General features: G+C 45.8%; 2 protein-coding genes across 2 annotated transcripts in view; both read right to left on the bottom strand.

The window, feature by feature from the left end:
- Positions 1-1,093: 1,093 nt before the first annotated feature.
- On the bottom strand, positions 1,094-9,793 carry LOC137784351 (protein NLRC3-like). The gene is made up of 9 exons (XM_068574927.1): positions 9,638-9,793; positions 9,149-9,262; positions 8,861-8,939; positions 8,479-8,707; positions 6,515-8,318; positions 6,244-6,417; positions 5,427-5,603; positions 2,681-2,727; positions 1,094-2,529 (listed from the first exon to the last, which is right to left on the bottom strand). The coding sequence occupies exons 1-9, from the start codon at positions 9,778-9,780 to the stop codon at positions 1,979-1,981; spliced, it is 3,318 nt and encodes a 1,105-aa protein (XP_068431028.1). The 5' UTR covers positions 9,781-9,793; the 3' UTR covers positions 1,094-1,978.
- A 4,555-nt stretch (positions 9,794-14,348) lies between these two features.
- nphp1 (nephronophthisis 1) overlaps positions 14,349-16,605 on the bottom strand; it is an 8,890-nt gene continuing 6,633 nt past the window's right edge. Inside the window, 5 exon segments of the mRNA XM_068574926.1 lie at positions 14,349-14,712; positions 15,597-15,641; positions 15,750-15,823; positions 16,039-16,151; positions 16,238-16,337. Of these exon segments, the coding sequence (XP_068431027.1) occupies positions 14,449-14,712; positions 15,597-15,641; positions 15,750-15,823; positions 16,039-16,151; positions 16,238-16,337 (596 nt within the window). The 3' untranslated portion in view covers positions 14,349-14,448.

Genomic DNA, 16,605 nt, shown 5'->3' with positions numbered 1-16,605 from the left:
CAGCGACACTACAGGAATTACAAGGTTCATATTATTATAGAGTTACAACGGAAAGTTAAACTCTTAGTACTCAGAGACGCTCACAGTGTTCCTCTGCTACATGGGTCATGTACAGAGCAACACAGAAAGAGAGCAACACAAACAGAGCAACACAGAAAGAGAGCAACACAAACAGAGCAACACAGAGCAACACAGAAAGAGAGCAATGCAGAAACATAGCAATGCAGAAACATAGTAATGCAGAAACAGAGCAACACAGAAAGAGAGCAACACAAACAGAGCAACACAGAGCAACACAGAAAGAGAGCAATGCAGAAACATAGCAACATAGAAACAGAGCAACACAGAAACATAGCAATGCAGAAAGAGAGCAATGCAGAAACAGAGCAACACAGAAACAGAGCAATGCAGAAAGAGAGCAATGCAGAAACAGAGCAACACAGAAACAGAGCAATGCAGAAACAGAGCAATGCAGAAAGAGAGCAATGCTGAAACATAGCAATGCAGAAACAGAGCAACACAGAAACAGAGCAACACAGAAACAGAGCAACGCAGAAACAGAGCAACACAGAAACAGAGCAACACAGAAACAGAGCAACACAGAAACAGAGCAACGCTGCCATCAAGTGGTGACACAGTTTCCTCTGAAGGTTCACAACATAATAAAATCAGATAAATTACAGAATAAGAGTAACAAAGAACGGCAACAACGAACCCGTTCACAGCGTCAGGAAACGTTTCCATGACGGCGTTTCTCCTTCGTCCGGTCGGGTGAAGTCACCTTGTTGCTGGAGAGTCCTGGTCCTGGTCCTGAAGCCAGCAGGTTCACCTGTCCTCATAGTCCACGTCGTCCTTGATGAGACCCTGAAGCCCCAGAGCGTCACAGAGCTCCTTCATCACTCAGGAGGGAACAGTGACGAGCGGCGATGAGGGGCGGAGCTTCTCAACGCCGCTTAACTGACGCAACCATGACTCACACGATTTGTTTTCGCCAGAGTCTGGAAATTTCAACTCGCATGAATAATTCGCGCTGCGAATGGAGACGACCAGACGCCTCCAGAGACGAGCAAGACTGGACTTTGGTTGGAATGTACACAATACAAACCAGTTTTATTTGTTTTTACAACAACAAGGTTAAAGGTTACAACAGCGGATAATGCAAGAAGTCAAGAAAAGAAAAGATAAAACGTCAAAAACCTTAAAGGTTCAAATCACCAACAAGCCTCATCAAAAAGACTCCAAACCAGAAGCCTGAAAGAATCCTGAAAGAAGACAAGTCCTTGTAACTTCTTCTGTCTCTTTTGATTCGCTGAGTTTCCCCAAACTAGCACACAGTCAGTGATGAATGGAAGTAAAAGTGAACAACACAACGTGAACAATGAAGCTGGAGTCAACAAATCCTTCATTTACACTGTTGGGATGGATTTGGACATTTTTGCTTTGACATGATGTTCATGTGGTTTATTATCTAGAATCATCCAGAACTTTGATTTATTTTGATCCCAACTTATCAAAGTTTGTTCATTTGTTACACGACGATCAAAGATGATGAATTTAGTTTGTTCAAATCAAAACAACTCTTTACAAGTTGTGATTATTTCTCCACAGAAGCTGAATCTGATCCAGTAAGACTCTCGTTTGACATTCGGAGGTTTTTCTTCACACAAACAAATGTTTCAAGACAACAAAGTGGAGTTTTCTACACAAAGTACAACATGTTTCACAGCTTCTCTCAGACAACAGATCATTTCAGGTCATCACATGGACCTCGCTCAGCTCTCAGACATCCATCTGCAACAGCACAAGTTCAGAGAGCTCTCAACCCCCCAGAGTCCAGACCAGCAGGTACCCCTCACCTGCTGCAGCTCTTTACAACCACTGAGAGATCAGGTTGCTGCTAGCTAACATCAGCTGTGATCCTGTACAGGAGGAACTATCTGGACAGCAGAGAGGAGGTTTCTCTACCAGGAGGAGACTCTCAATCCTCCAGAGAACACAGAGACACTGAGGAACCAGACCTGAACCAGAACCCAAACCCAGGATAAAGAGGTTCAGTGAATGTGGTGTTGAAGGTGTGGAGGTGGATCAGTGTGTCAGAGGAGACTCTGTAGAAGGACAGAGAGCCAGCAGGACAGTCCACATACACTGCTACTCTACCAGAGGAGGAGGAGGACGAGGAGGAGGAGGTGATGGGTGTTCCTGTCTTATTGTGAAGGACAGAGTAACCACCATCATAAAACTCCAGACTCCAGGACTGATCATTCCCTCCAAACCAACAGTCTGTACTGCGTCCTCTCCTTCTGATTCCTCTGTAACTCACTGATATAGAAACGTCTCCTCTCCACTCGACCTCCCAGTAACAGCGACCAGTCAGACCAGTTCTACACAGCAGCTGAGGAGAGACTTCAAACCTGTCTGGATGATCAGGATATGACTGATCCTCCTCCACACATGTCACCTTCCTGTTGTTGTCAGACAGTTTGAGGTTCTTGTTCACTGTGTTTGTGTCGATTGTGAGTTCACAGGAATCTGATGGAGAGAACAAGACACAATACAGCTGCAGTTATTAATCTATCATCTGTTCATCTAGTGACACTTTGATGATGACATCAGAGATGTGAATGAGTGATGTCACAGTGTGCAGATGGTTGAATGTGTTCATGAATCAAAGCCCACTTACACTTCCTCAGACCTGGTCTGAACCATCGGACTCCAGCAGGCTCCACCCTGAAAGGAGGAGGGGGGTCAGAGCAGCATGAAACATGGACATGACATCACTCTCATCACAGAGCTTTGGGATTCAATATTAGCTGTTTCATATCACAGCTTATAAAGATTTACATATATTCATATTTTATATATACAACACCTATAGTTTGTTATAGTAATTAAATTATAGAACAAGATTAAACACAATTAGTGGCATTGTATTGTTATTTCACCTGTTATAACAAAAATATTCTCGTGTGGGCTCCATTGAGGTGAATTAAAAACACAACTATGCGGATGAGAGTCATTTCTGTATGTGGCTCATGTGGTAGAGAGTTCGTCCTGTAATCACGAGCCAGCAGGTGAGATCTCTGTTCTCCTCACGTGAGGTTTCCACTTTAATCTCATATCTGTTGCTGCGTTCACACTGAGCGTCCTCACTACGGACTCTTAGAGCACCGTGAACGGAGGACGGATACGTTTCCACTAGCGGCGCCTGAGTGTCTCACGAGCTGCAGAACCAGCAGCAGTGGAGTTTGGAGACTTGATCCACTTCCTGAAGTAGATCTACTTTGCTCAGTTTGCTGCAGCAGTTATGGAATCGCTCTTCTTCTCTCGTCTGCAGCTTGATGCTGTTCATCAGATGCTGTGTGTTTGTTCTGGAAGAGTCTTTAACATTAACATATGGGTTAGGGTTTGATTAGCTTCCACTAGCTTAGCAATTAGCATATCGGCACTACCTGTTGAGTGACTTATATTTTGCTTTGTTGCATGTGTTTTTCCTTTGTTTCCCCCTGAGTGTGTCAGATTGTTTTGTGTGACCTAAAGCTGCTGTTGACATTTTGGTTTTTGACTTTTCTGTTCTGTGTGACGTTTTATAGGTCAGGTTTTCATGTGGATCACAGCGATGACTGGACATTGGATGATGAAGAGCTAAGACTGAAGGAGCAACCGAGTCCCCCCCTCCTTGGTGGGAAGGTGAACTTTGTTCCCCCGGACACTAACCAAACCTAGAACTGAACAGCCTTGAAAAGATGAACTGAACTCTTCTACTCCCCCTAAATAACAACGACAGACCTTGATAACTAATAGTTATCAATGTATATTTGTGTATGCGTGTGTGTGTATTGACTTTCTGGTTGCTGAACTATTGACAGTCAAGATTTGTTGATTTAAAATGCATCGTGACTCATGTTTTCCACAACAATTGGGCTCCGTAGCTGATTCTAGCACTTAGTCCATTCCACTGGTCCACATGAATCAGACTCAGGTTCCTCTAGCAGTCAGTCAGGAACTCAGATGTTTAAACCTGCATCAGTTGATTCTTTGTCTGTTTGTGGTTCAGTGGAAACAAGCTGTAAACACAACATCTGACACATGATCAGCTTATGAAGTCGTTGTGTCTGACATGATATCAACCAGCTGCTTCCACATCCAGCAGTTCCACATCAACATGATGACTCATCAGGACTCTTTGTGTCACCTGATGAATGAAGTCCACTATTCTCTCTCTTGTAGCTCTGTGTTTGGTCTCCACCACCTCCTGAGGGAAACATCTGTCTCTTTAGCTGCTAAACGCTCCACTATGTTCACCAGCTGAGCGTCTGTGGCCGACTGTCACCTGTAGCTTCAACAAGTCACTCTGACCACCAGAGAACTGTCTCTCAGTGCAAAACAAACCAACACCAGGTGAAGCTGAACTCCTTTAAACAGCAACACATTCCTGTTGTGATGCTCCATCAAGAAGGTTTGAACAGGTTGTTTCTTTGCTTGTCTTCTCACAGTAATGTCTGGACTAAAGGGCAACACACACTGGAGGCAGATGACCAGCATTAAAACATCAAACTATAGTTTCATATGAGCCCACAAACTGCAGCGTGACGACGTTGATGCACGTCAACCCACCATGATGCCGTCAACGTGTCAGGATACACCACTGTCCTAGTTTCTGATGTAGAGACAAGACAACGCTCCAGAAACACAACAGCTTCATCACCTTTTTAAACATTTAACAAGCGGCATTAATATTAGTATTAGCTTCCAGCAAGATATTAATGAACACTACATGAGGCCATCAAAGCATTGATTATACACGAATGTGTCGGCCTATTGTCTGGTGTCTGTCTGGAAGCTGCTTTGCCATGTTTGACGTGTCCTCCCTTGGTCTGTTAGACGGGTCTCTGTGTGTCAGTGGGCTTTCCTTCAGTCTGCAATGGAGTCAAAGTATTTCCACATTTCACTTCTTCCTCTTTTGTTCCAACAAGCCGAGGACGGTCAGCAAGAGCTTCTGCACTGAGGCCATTATGTCTCCCCTGATCACTCGCTGCCTGTCCCGCCTCCTTAAGGCTGCCTCCTTAATCCCTGCCACCTTAAGGCTTGCCTCCTTAAGGCCTGCCTCCTTAATCCCTGCCTCCTTAAGCTCTGCCACCTTAAGGCCTGCCTCCTTAAGGCTGCCTCCTTAAGGCCTGCCTCCTTAAGGCTGCCTCCTTAATCCCTGCCTCCTTAAGGCTGCCTCCTTAAGGCCTGCCTCCTTAAGGCTGCCTCCTTAATCCCTGCCTCCTTAAGGCTGCCTCCTTAAGGCTGCCTCCTTAATCCCGTCTCTTTGCAGTCAATGCGTGCAGACAGCACTACCGGGAGTGGAAAGTGAGTGCCCTCTGATCGCACGATATTTTAATGAAGTATCGATACTAAAAATATGCAAAATCATCTCTTCATACCTGATGATCTCCCTTCTGCAGTGAGGACTCTCCAGTCCAGCAGACAGCAGCTTCAGTCCTGAATCCTGTAGCTTGTTGTTGTTACTCAGGTCCAGCTCTCTCAGACTAGAGGACTGGGAGCTGAGGACTGAGGACAGAGCTTCACAGCTTCTCTCTGAGAGGTTACAGACACTCAGGCTGAAGAGACAACAACCAACAAGAAGAAAAATAACATTCATGTTCAAATGAAATCTTCTGTGATAATGAGTCTGGACTAAAGTAGAATCAGAAAGAACAAGATAATTTGTTCAGTGAAAGTGGATAGAAATTCTTGCTGTTTTAATCTAAACAATTATAAAATAATGTTGTTCATTGTTCTGTACTGGAAACAGGAAGTGTGATAGAATTAATATCAGGATGGGTAAATATTTAATGTTGTTTATTAGTTAAAACAACACCCAGTTGTGGTTTTCAGTCATTTTGCTAACGAGAGAGATGAACTGAACAAAGTGAGAGAAAGATAAATTAAACTTTATATTCTTTAGACTTCAGCTGCCAGTGCTCTAGTCTGAGAGAGCTGGACTTGAGTTTGTTAAGTTCTGAATCAGAAATAAACAGCCATCAAACTTTTAGCAGATTATCACTGTAGAGACACTTTGAAGTTTTTAGTCTCTTTTCCTGCATTTCTCCTTTTTTATTCTTTACTGATATCAAAGATAATATCGTAAAGCATGAACAAGAAGAACATCAGGACGACTCTGTGATGTGAATGAAAATTGTGTTTCAAACGCCGCCATCGCCACATTTAAACATTTCAGACAAACTAACTTTATCTGACCTGAGAGTCTCCAGTCTGCAGTGAGGACTCTCCAGTCCAGCAGACAGCAGCTTCACTCCTAGATCCTGCAGCTTGTTGTTACTCAGGTCCAGCTCTCTCAGACTAGAGGACTGGGAGCTGAGGACTGAGGACAGAGCTTCACAGCTTCTCTCTGAGAGGTTACAGCCACTCAGGCTGAAGAGACAAGGAGGAAGAAAAGATAAGCAGTAAGTGTAAAAGATAGCAGCGTATTTAAGTTATGATCTATGAATCTAACTCTCTCTGTACTTACAGAGCTTTGTTGGAGGCTTTGACCACTGGCAGCATCCTCAGAAGAGCCTCCTCTGAAGCAGAGTACTTCTTCAGGTCAAACACCTTCAGATCTTTTCCTGATGACAGTAAGATGAAGACCAGAGCTGACCACTGAGCAGGAGACAGTTCATCTGTGGAGAGACGTCCTGACCTCAGGGACTGTTGGATCTCCTCCACTAGAGAACCATCATTCAGTTCATTCAGACAGTGGAACAGATTGATGCTTTTCTCTGGAGACACATCCTCACTGATCTTCTCCTTGATGTACTGGACTGTTTTCTTGATGGTCTTTGAGCTACTTCCTGTCTGTGGCAGCAGACCTCGAAGGAGAGTCTGATTGGTCTCCAGTGAAAGACCCAGGAGGAAGCGGAGGAACAAGTCCAGGTGTCCATTAGGACTCTGTAAGGCCTTGTTCACAGCACTCTGGTACAGATGTCTTGGTTTAGGTTTGTTTTTAAAGACTTTAGACAACCGGGAGGTTGTTTGTTCTTCTGCCAGCAGGTTGACACCAGAGTTGATGAAGGTCAGATGGACATGAAGAGCAGCCAGAAACTCCTGAACACTCAGATGGACGAAGCAGAACACCTTGTCCTGGTACAGTCCTCTCTCCTCTCTAAAGATCTGTGTGAACACTCCTGAGTACACTGAGGCTGCTCTGATGTCGATGCCACACTCTGTCAGGTCGGATTCATAGAAGATCAGGTTCCCTTTCTGCAGCTGATCAAAAGCCAGTTTTCCCAGAGACTCGATCATCTTCCTGCTCTTTGGACTCCAGTGTGGATCTGTCTCAGCTCCTCCATCATACTTGACCTTCTTCACTTTGGACTGAACCACCAGGAAGTGGATGTACATCTCAGTCAGGGTCTTGGGCAGCTGTCCTCCCTCTGTGGTCTTCAACACGACCTCCAGAACTGTAGCAGTGATCCAGCAGAAGACTGGGATGTGACACATGATGTGGAGGCTTCGTGAGGTCTCGATGTGGGGGATGATCCTTCTGGCCTGCTCCTCATCTCTGAACCTCTTCCTGAAGTAGTCCTTCTTCTGTGGGTCAGTGAACCCTCTGACCTCTGTCACCAGGTCAACACAGTCAGGAGGGATCTGATTGGCTGCTGCAGGTCGTGTGGTTATCCAGAGGCGAGCAGAGGGAAGCAGCTTCCCCCTGATGAGGTTTGTCAGCAGCACATCCACTGAGGTGGACTCTGTGACATCAGTCAGGACCTCATTGTTGTGGAAGTCCAGAGGAAGTCGACACTCATCCAGACCGTCAAAGATGAACACAACCGGGAACTCTTCAAACCTGCAGATTCCTGCTTCTTTGGTTTCAGAGAAGAAGTGATGAACAAGTTCCACCAAGCTGAACTTCTTCTCTTTCAGCACATTCAGCTCTCTGAAGGTGAAGGGAAACATGAACTGGATGTCCTGGTTGGCTTTGTCTTCAGCCCAGTCCAGAGTGAACTTCTGTGTTAGGACTGTTTTCCCGATGCCAGCCACTCCCTTTGTCATCACTGTTCTGATTGGTTCCTCTCCTCCAGGTGAGGCTTTAAAGAGGTCTTCTTGTCTGATGGTGGTTTCTGGTCTGTGTGGTTTCCTGGATGCTGCTTCAATCTGTCTGACCTCATGTTCATTGTTGACCTCTGCAGTCCCTCCCTCTGTGATGTAGAGCTCTGTGTAGATCTGGTTCAGAAGGGTTGGGTTTCCTGCTTTAGCGATCCCCTCAAACACACACTGGAACTTCTTCTTCAGGTTAGATTTGAGTTCACGCTGACAAACTGCAGCAAGAAGTCCTGAATGAACACAACAAGAAGATCAATGAGTCAAAGAATAGATTTCAACACCTCATGTCCTCAAAGGATGAGTCTGTGAATATGTTCTGGTCCATCTCTTGAGACATTAGTAAACGTTCCATTCATCCAGCATGTTAAATCTTTAGAGAAGTCCTCTTACTGCTCTGCAGACAGTCAGCCAGCTCCTCCTGCTTCATGCTCCTCAGGAAGTGCAGTGAGATCTTCTGAAATGCTTCTCTGCTCCTCCTCCTCTGCTCTTCCTCCTCACCATCCAACACCTCCTCATCCTCTCTCTGACTCTCTAAGCATTCTGGGTAATCTGAACTCAGAACCTTCTGGATCTTCTTCAGCTCGTCCTTCACAAAAGTGAGGATGTTCTCCTCCAGCAGCTGGAACAGAATATTCTCTGAATGACAAACTAAAACCATGGAAGCAAACATCAGATCCATGTTGGACAGACTGACAACCCACTGGTCTAAAGAGTGCAGCATGGAGATGATGGTGAACAGAAGACATGTAAAAGTAGTTGTACAGGTACAGACCATAAATATGGAGTCCAGGTGTGTTTGATGCTGCTGGGCAGACGGACCTCTGGGAACCTCTGAGCTCTCCTGGTCCTCTCTGTGGAGGAGTCATGAACCATCAGCTCACATTGTGTCTGCACCACAGACTGTTTATTGTTCATGATATTACAACACAAACACAACAACGAGTTAAAGATGTTGTGTCATGATTCATCATTTTATAAACCAGATGCTAAAGACTGGAGAAGAAGGACGACCATCTGTGTGACAGTTAGTCATCTTGTTTCATCTGTTTAAAGAACTTACTCTGGGTCATCAGAACGTTGTCCATCTCTGAAGTTCAACCAACCATCTTTAGACTGATCACTCTTCATGGACACACAGCTGGGTCCAGGAGACTTTTCTCTCTGCTGCTGTGACCTGATAGAAACACTGAGATTTCATCATCATCATCATCATCATCATCATGAAGAACCAGCTCACATTGTCCGCTGTGGCATCACAAGGGCTCATCCACCATCAGGTGTAAAAGCAGAGTTTTACCTGAGTGACCTTCTGACCTCATCGTCATTTTGAAATCCTCACCTTTGATCAACACCTTTGAAGACTGTAGGACGACTCATAGACCAGTTACTCTTCACAGACACACAACTTGGTCCAGGTCCATGTTCAGGTCCAGGTCCAGGACAGTCTGGTCTCTGATGGGTCCTGGTCACACATGTAGAAGCAGAGTCAGTGAGTCAAAGACTTTGTGCCATGAGAAGAGTCCTGGACAGTTAGAGATGGTCCTCTCACCTCTGAGCTCTGGTCTGGCTGTCATGTTCCCCACACAGACTGCTTTTAGAGGGAGGGACTCCCTCCTCTCTGTCCTCACACTGACTCATAGCAGAGTCCACACCTTCACACCAACAGCACCACCTGCTGGAGAGATCACACATTACTGCTCTTCATCATGACAATCAGCTCATTCACCTCAACACTAAATACACTCATGGGACAGTTTCCATGTTGTTGGCACTTTAGCTGCAGAGTCGTATCCAAGAAAAGACATTCACAATGTTCTCTAGTCTCTAGACTGGAAGACTAGAAGACATTCACAATGTTCTCTAGTCTCTAGACTTGAAGACTAGAAGACATTCACAATGTTCTCTAGTCTCTAGACTTGAAGACTAGAAGACATTCACAATGTTCTCTAGTCTCTAGACTTGAAGACTAGAAGACATTCACAATGTTCTCTAGTCTCTAGACTGGAAGACTAGAAGACATTCACAATGTTCTCTAGTCTCTAGACTGGAAGACTAGAAGACATTCACAATGTTCTCTAGTCTCTAGACTTGAAGACTAGAAGACATTCACAATGTTCTCTAGTCTCTAGACTAGAAGACTAGAAGACATTCACAATGTTCTCTAGTCTCTAGACTGGAAGACTAGAAGACATTCTCAATGTTCCCTAGTCTCTAGACTATAAATACTGCATCTTAAAGGTCACTTATTTAACTTTTATTTCATATAATTATTCAATTGATCTCCAACATCTGTCTGTTAAAGATGAATATTAAACAAACTTCACTTTATCTTCTTTTAAACCCCGTTAACATGTCAAAAGACGTCATTTTAAATGTTCATCCTATAAGTTTACAGTGTTTTACAAGTGAAACATTGTTCGTCCACTTCTACAAATGCAGCAGTTTCTCCTCAGGATCTCCCTCCAGAGGCCAGAAGTCAGTAAAACACAGCAGGATGACGCGTAACCGTCCTCATAGGAAACACTGTGGTCACATGGGAACATGGGGAAGCTTTCATTGGACGGGATTGTTCACGTCACCATTTCATCACGTAGTAAAAGGTCGACGACGACCTGGTGACCACTGAGAGAAAAAGAACACTGAAGAAAACACTAACACATTCAAACACTATAGAAAATGAACTCAAACTCTTTAACCAGGAGAAGAAATGAACTTGAAGCTTTGTGGACTGAAAGGACTGAAAGCAGCAGGTGAGAGCAAACAGAGGCTCTCAGGTGTGTTTCAGGTGTGACGGCCTGTTGCTTTAAGCAGCCTGCTGTGTGCTTTAGCTCGTCTGTGTCGCGTTGCAGGTATTTAGTAGGCGGAGCTTATCAGTGCAACTGGTATCAGGTAAGTCCAGGTCACATGTTTTGTTCATTTGAAAAGGTTTTGTTGAACTTGGAAAATTCAACAATGTATTGGAAATAAAAATAACTATGAAAGGCTTTTTGAGGTTATATATATATATATATATATATATATATATATATATATATATAGAATTTTTTTTCAGTTTTCACTAACAGATTTTATATTTTTAAATTTCAATCTATTTTTTTCGGTTTCAAATATTTTTTTCAGGTCCAGACTTTTGGCCTGGATCTGGCGTGGTTTCAACTGCAAGGTGACTGTGTTGTACCTGATGTGCTCAGGGTCACATTGTGTTATTGTGCAGCAGAGTTTACTGCTCTCATGCTGCAGAACAGAACTGTGTCACTGGCGACAATTTAGTTTACTGACAATCACGTGATTATGCTGTATGAAGGTAGTGAGTCATAAATACCACGTTACCTGAAGGCAACGTGGTAGAGCCGGTCCTCCAGCTTCTTTGTTAGGCTGTCACTCATGAGACCACGCCCCTGCTGTTGAAACCACGCCCCCTCATGGCTCACTTCCTGCTTCAACCTGTCGCTGGTTTACTCATAACTTTACCTTTTCCTTTAAAACAACATGGCTTCCATCTTTGTCATGGCTTAAGAGCCGGGTCCCAGGTGAGCTCTCTGGTCCCTGCTGGGTCCTAGTGCTCACCATTTTACTAGCTTCCCCTCCACATCAGTCAGAGTCCTGACAGACTCCAGATCAGCCTGAACTCCTCTTCTTCATCACAGTGTCATCATTCAAAGCAACACTTCATCTGGACTTCAACAATCAAACTAACAGCAGCTTCTCTCTGGTTAATCTCACAGGCGGCCATCTTGTTTCCCAGCTGACATGTTTGACAGCAGCTTTAAACAGTCACACGGTCACAACAATCACTAACGTCATTTCAACCGATCACAGCTGCACTTACTGAACGTTGAGCCGTGGACTTCCTCAGAGAGCAGCTCTCTTCTGTCCTCAGCAGCTCTGTGGAGAAAAGGAGCTTCCTGCTTCACTTCGACTTGCATCAGACGAAGTGAAGCGACGCAGCTTCTTTTCCTTCATCAGAGTTCCTCACGTCACCATCAAAGTATGCAGTCGGACCGGTGGACCGAGTCTCAGTCTGAGCTGCGTTCACAGGATCAAACGTCATCGTGCACAGAAACCTCCTCACAGCTCCAACAAGAGTCTTTCAGGATCAAATCCAGCATCTGTGGACAAACATGACAACTTGTAAAGAGTCTTTGACAACAGCCTGGACTCTGTAGTGGAGACCAGATGGTTCAGAGGATCCATGCTGCCCCTCTTTGTCCCCTTGTGTTCCTGTATATGGAGACTAGTAGGGACCAGAGGATCAAGCAGAAAGCTTTGCAGCAAATGTTGTGTTGAGTTTATCTGGAATAAATACACTAAGACAACAGAGTCTGACCTGACAGTGTTTTTATTCTTCACTCCACTTTGTTGATCTGGTTGAACCTGTTGGGGCGGGACAACTTACCCACGTATGAGTCTTAGGCTGCGTTCCAGATGCTTCACTCTTCCTGTGGACTTCTAGGACGCATTCATGATGCATTAATGAGGACAGACTGCAGCTTGATGCATTAATGAGGACAGACTGCAGCTTGATGCATCAATGAGGACAGACTGCAGCTTGATGCATCAATGAGGACAGACTGCAGCTTGATGCATTAATGAGGACAGACTGCAGCTTGATGCATTAATGAGGACAGACTGCAGCTTGATGCATCAATGAGGACAGACTGCAGCTTGATGCATCAATGAGGACAGACTGCAGCTTGATGCATTAATGAGGACAGACTGCAGCTTGATGCATCAATGAGGACAGACTGCAGCTTGATGCATCAATGAGGACAGACTGCAGCTTGATGCATCAATGAGGACAGACTGCAGCTTGATGCATCAATGAGGACAGACTGCAGCTTGATGCATCAATGAGGACAGACTGCAGCTTGATGCATCAATGAGGACAGACCACTTCCTCATCACATGGAACCTTGACCTTTGACCCTCTGGCTCATGTATCTGCTGTGCAGAAGATCATAACAAACTCCTAACAGACATAACCGACCATGACAGACCCTAGCAGACCATACTATACCTTAACAGACCCTAACAGACCCTAAGAGACACTAGCAGACCCAAACAGACCCAAACAGACCCTAAGAGACCCCAACAGACCCCAGCAGACCCTAACAGACACTAGCAGACACTAGCAGACCCTAAGAGACACTAGCAGACCCTAAGAGACACTAACAGACCCTAGCAGACTCTAGCAGACCCTAACAGACACTAACAGACCCTAATAGACACTAACAGACACTAGCAGACACTAGCAGACCCTAAGAGACACTAGCAGACCCTAAGAGACACTAACAGACACTAACAGACCTAGCAGACCTAGCAGACCCTAACAGACCCTAACAGACACTAGCAGACCTAGCAGACCCTAACAGACACTAACAGACCCTAACAGACTCTAGCAGACCCTAACAGACACTAACAGACCCTAGCAGACACTAACAGACCCTAACAGACACTAACAGACCCTAACAGACCTAGCAGACCCTAACAGACACTAGCAGACCTAGCAGACCCTAACAGACACTAACAGACCCTAGCAGACACTAACAGACCCTAACAGACACTAACAGACCTAGCAGACCCTAACAGACCTAGCAGACCGTAATATTCCTGACCCGTGTTCATGATATGAAGGGTTTCCTTCACCAAGGAAATAATTCTGCTACGTCTACTTCACACGTCCTCCGTGGTCTTCCAGGTCTTTTGGCGTTGGTGGTCTTGCCAGCACATTCCTTTAGGAACGTACCAAACTGTTGATCTGGTCCATGCTGATGTTTCTGCTGTCTGCCGATCGGTTTGAGGCGCCTGTCAGCCTCTTAAAGGCGAGACGATGAGTTCCTGGACAGCTGGACGCCAATACAGTCAAGGACTGTAGAAATGGTTGAAATTCCTAAACAGTGTAACGTGATAGTTTTGTTATATCCATTGAATTAAAGCTGGAAGTCAACACTTGGTTGTATTGTTCATTTAAAAAAAAGAACCCTAAATAGCAGGAGTAAGAAAACATGCTAATAATGTCACTTTCGGTTCAATTATTGTAGATCGGTCTCTCGTGTGAGTGACAGGTCAACACCAGAGACGTATTCGGCGTCTCTGCGTCCTCATCAGTCCTTACATGGTCACTTCCTGTTCACTGGTTGCAAAAAACCAAGATGGCGACGTTCAAAGTGCTGAACTCGAGGCTTCATAACGTCAACAAGCCGATGCGTTTAGAGAAGATTGATTTATGCACATCAAAGTCTTTATTGTTTTCAGTCATTTATTAAACCAAACCGTCTAGAATACACTTCATTATATATAAACATACACTTAATTATACATCAGAATACACTGAAGAGGATGCCCTTCCTTTCCTTCCCTCTACCGCGCCGCGCGCAGGAGGTCAAAGGTCAACTCTGCGACGTCAAAGGCCAGATGCTGGTGCGAGGCGTTCAGGAACACCTGCAGGCCGGCCGGCCGGCTGCGTCTCAGGGCGAGCAGCGTGGCGTAGATGACCCGGGCCCGCTGCTCCTCTGAGGGGGCGTCGGCCCAGCGGGGGGGGGGCAGCGAGGCCGAGCGGAGCAGGAAGTACACGGACGACAGGTAGACGCCCACAAACTCCTGCTTCAGGAAGGACGAGTCTCTCTGCAGACACACCGACAGGTCAGTACCAGTACTCCCAGTTACTACCCCTATACCAGTACTCCCAGTTACTACCCCTATACCAGTACTACCAGTTACTACCCCTATACCAGTACTACCAGTTACTACCCCTATACCAGTACTCCCAGTTACTACGCCTATACCAGTACTCCCAGTTACTACCCCTATACCAGTACTCCCAGTTACTACCCCTATACCAGTACTCCCAGTTACTACCCCTATACCAGTACTACCAGTTACTACCCCTATACCAGTACTCCCAGTTACTACCCCTATACCAGTACTACCAGTTACTACCCCTATACCAGTACTACCAGTTACTACCCCTATACCAGTACTACCAGTTACTACCCCTATACCAGTACTACCAGTTACTACCCCTATACCAGTACTACCAGTTACTACCCCTATACCAGTACTACCAGTTACTACCCCTATACCAGTACTACCAGTTACTACCCCTATACCAGTACTCCCAGTTACTACCCCTATACCAGTACTCCCAGTTACTACCCCTATACCAGTACTACCAGTTACTACCCCTATACCAGTACTCCCAGTTACTACCCCTATACCAGTACTACCAGTTACTACCCCTATACCAGTACTCCCAGTTACTACCCCTATACCAGTACTACCAGTTACTACCCCTATACCAGTACTCCCAGTTACTACCCCTATACCAGTACTACCAGTTACTACCCCTATACCAGTACTACCAGTTACTACCCCTATACCAGTACTACCAGTTACTACCCCTATACCAGTACTACCAGTTACTACCCCTATACCAGTACTACCAGTTACTACCCCTATACCAGTACTACCAGTTACTACCCCTACAGGTCAGTACTGGTATCACACACCTTCTGAGCTCTGCTCATGTTGCTCTCAGCATCCATCCAGGCGCTCTGAAGGAAAAATACATGTATTTTAATTATGAGGATTAATATGATGAATTATGAGGATTAATATGATGAATTATGAGGATTAATATGATGAATTGTGAGACCACGGACCCGGAGAGCGTCCAGCAGGTCCGGCTGGTCCAACAGCTCGGGAAACGTGGAGAGAACCGGACTGCACATGAGATCTGAAACCGAGAGAGGAACCCAACGAGAACCATGAAGAACCACGAAGGACCATGAAGGGACACGAAGGACCATTAAAGACCATGAAGGACCAGATAGAACCATGAAGAACCATTAAAGACCATGAAGAACTACAAAGGACCACTGAGAACCATTAAAGACCATGAAGGACCAGATAGAACCAGAGGAACATGAGCGGCGAGGAGGCGGGGCTTACCGGCGCTCTGCATGGTCGGCCTGTCCATCAGCAGACAGTCGGCCTGCAGCTGCCTGAACAGAACCAGCAGCTGGAGGCCGCTCCGAGCGTGAAGCAGAGAGTCAGGAAGCAGGCTGAGGACGGATGTACATGTACGTATATTTATACACATGTATACACACGAGTATTTCATATCTGTGTGTTCAGCCACTCTTCTCACCTGAGCTGCGCTCTCGTTCGGCTGTTGCAGGATTTCAGCTTCACGATGAGTTTGGGACGCCTACTCACCTGAAGCAGCTGATGGAACACACCGGATGGAGCTGAGGAGACGAGAGGGCAGGAGACGAGAGGGCAAGGAGACAGGAGACGAGAGGGCAGGAGACAGGAGACGAGAGGGCAGGAGACAGGAGACGAGAGGGCAGGAGACAGGAGACGAGAGGGCAGGAGACGAGAGGGCAGGAGACAGGAGACGAGAGGGCAGGAGGACAGGGGACGAGAGGGCAGGAGACAGGAGACGAGAGGGCAGGAGACAGGAGACGAGAGGGCAGGAGACAGGAGACAGGAGGGCAGGAGACAGGGGACGAGAGG

This window comes from Clinocottus analis, unplaced genomic scaffold (assembly GCF_023055335.1).
Source record: "Clinocottus analis isolate CAN_PGR_092001 unplaced genomic scaffold, fCliAna1.0.p SCAF_138, whole genome shotgun sequence".
Classification (NCBI taxonomy): domain Eukaryota; kingdom Metazoa; phylum Chordata; class Actinopteri; order Perciformes; family Cottidae; genus Clinocottus; species Clinocottus analis.
Note: the sequence above shows the minus strand (reverse complement) of the source record. Positions and strands in the feature narration are given on the sequence as shown.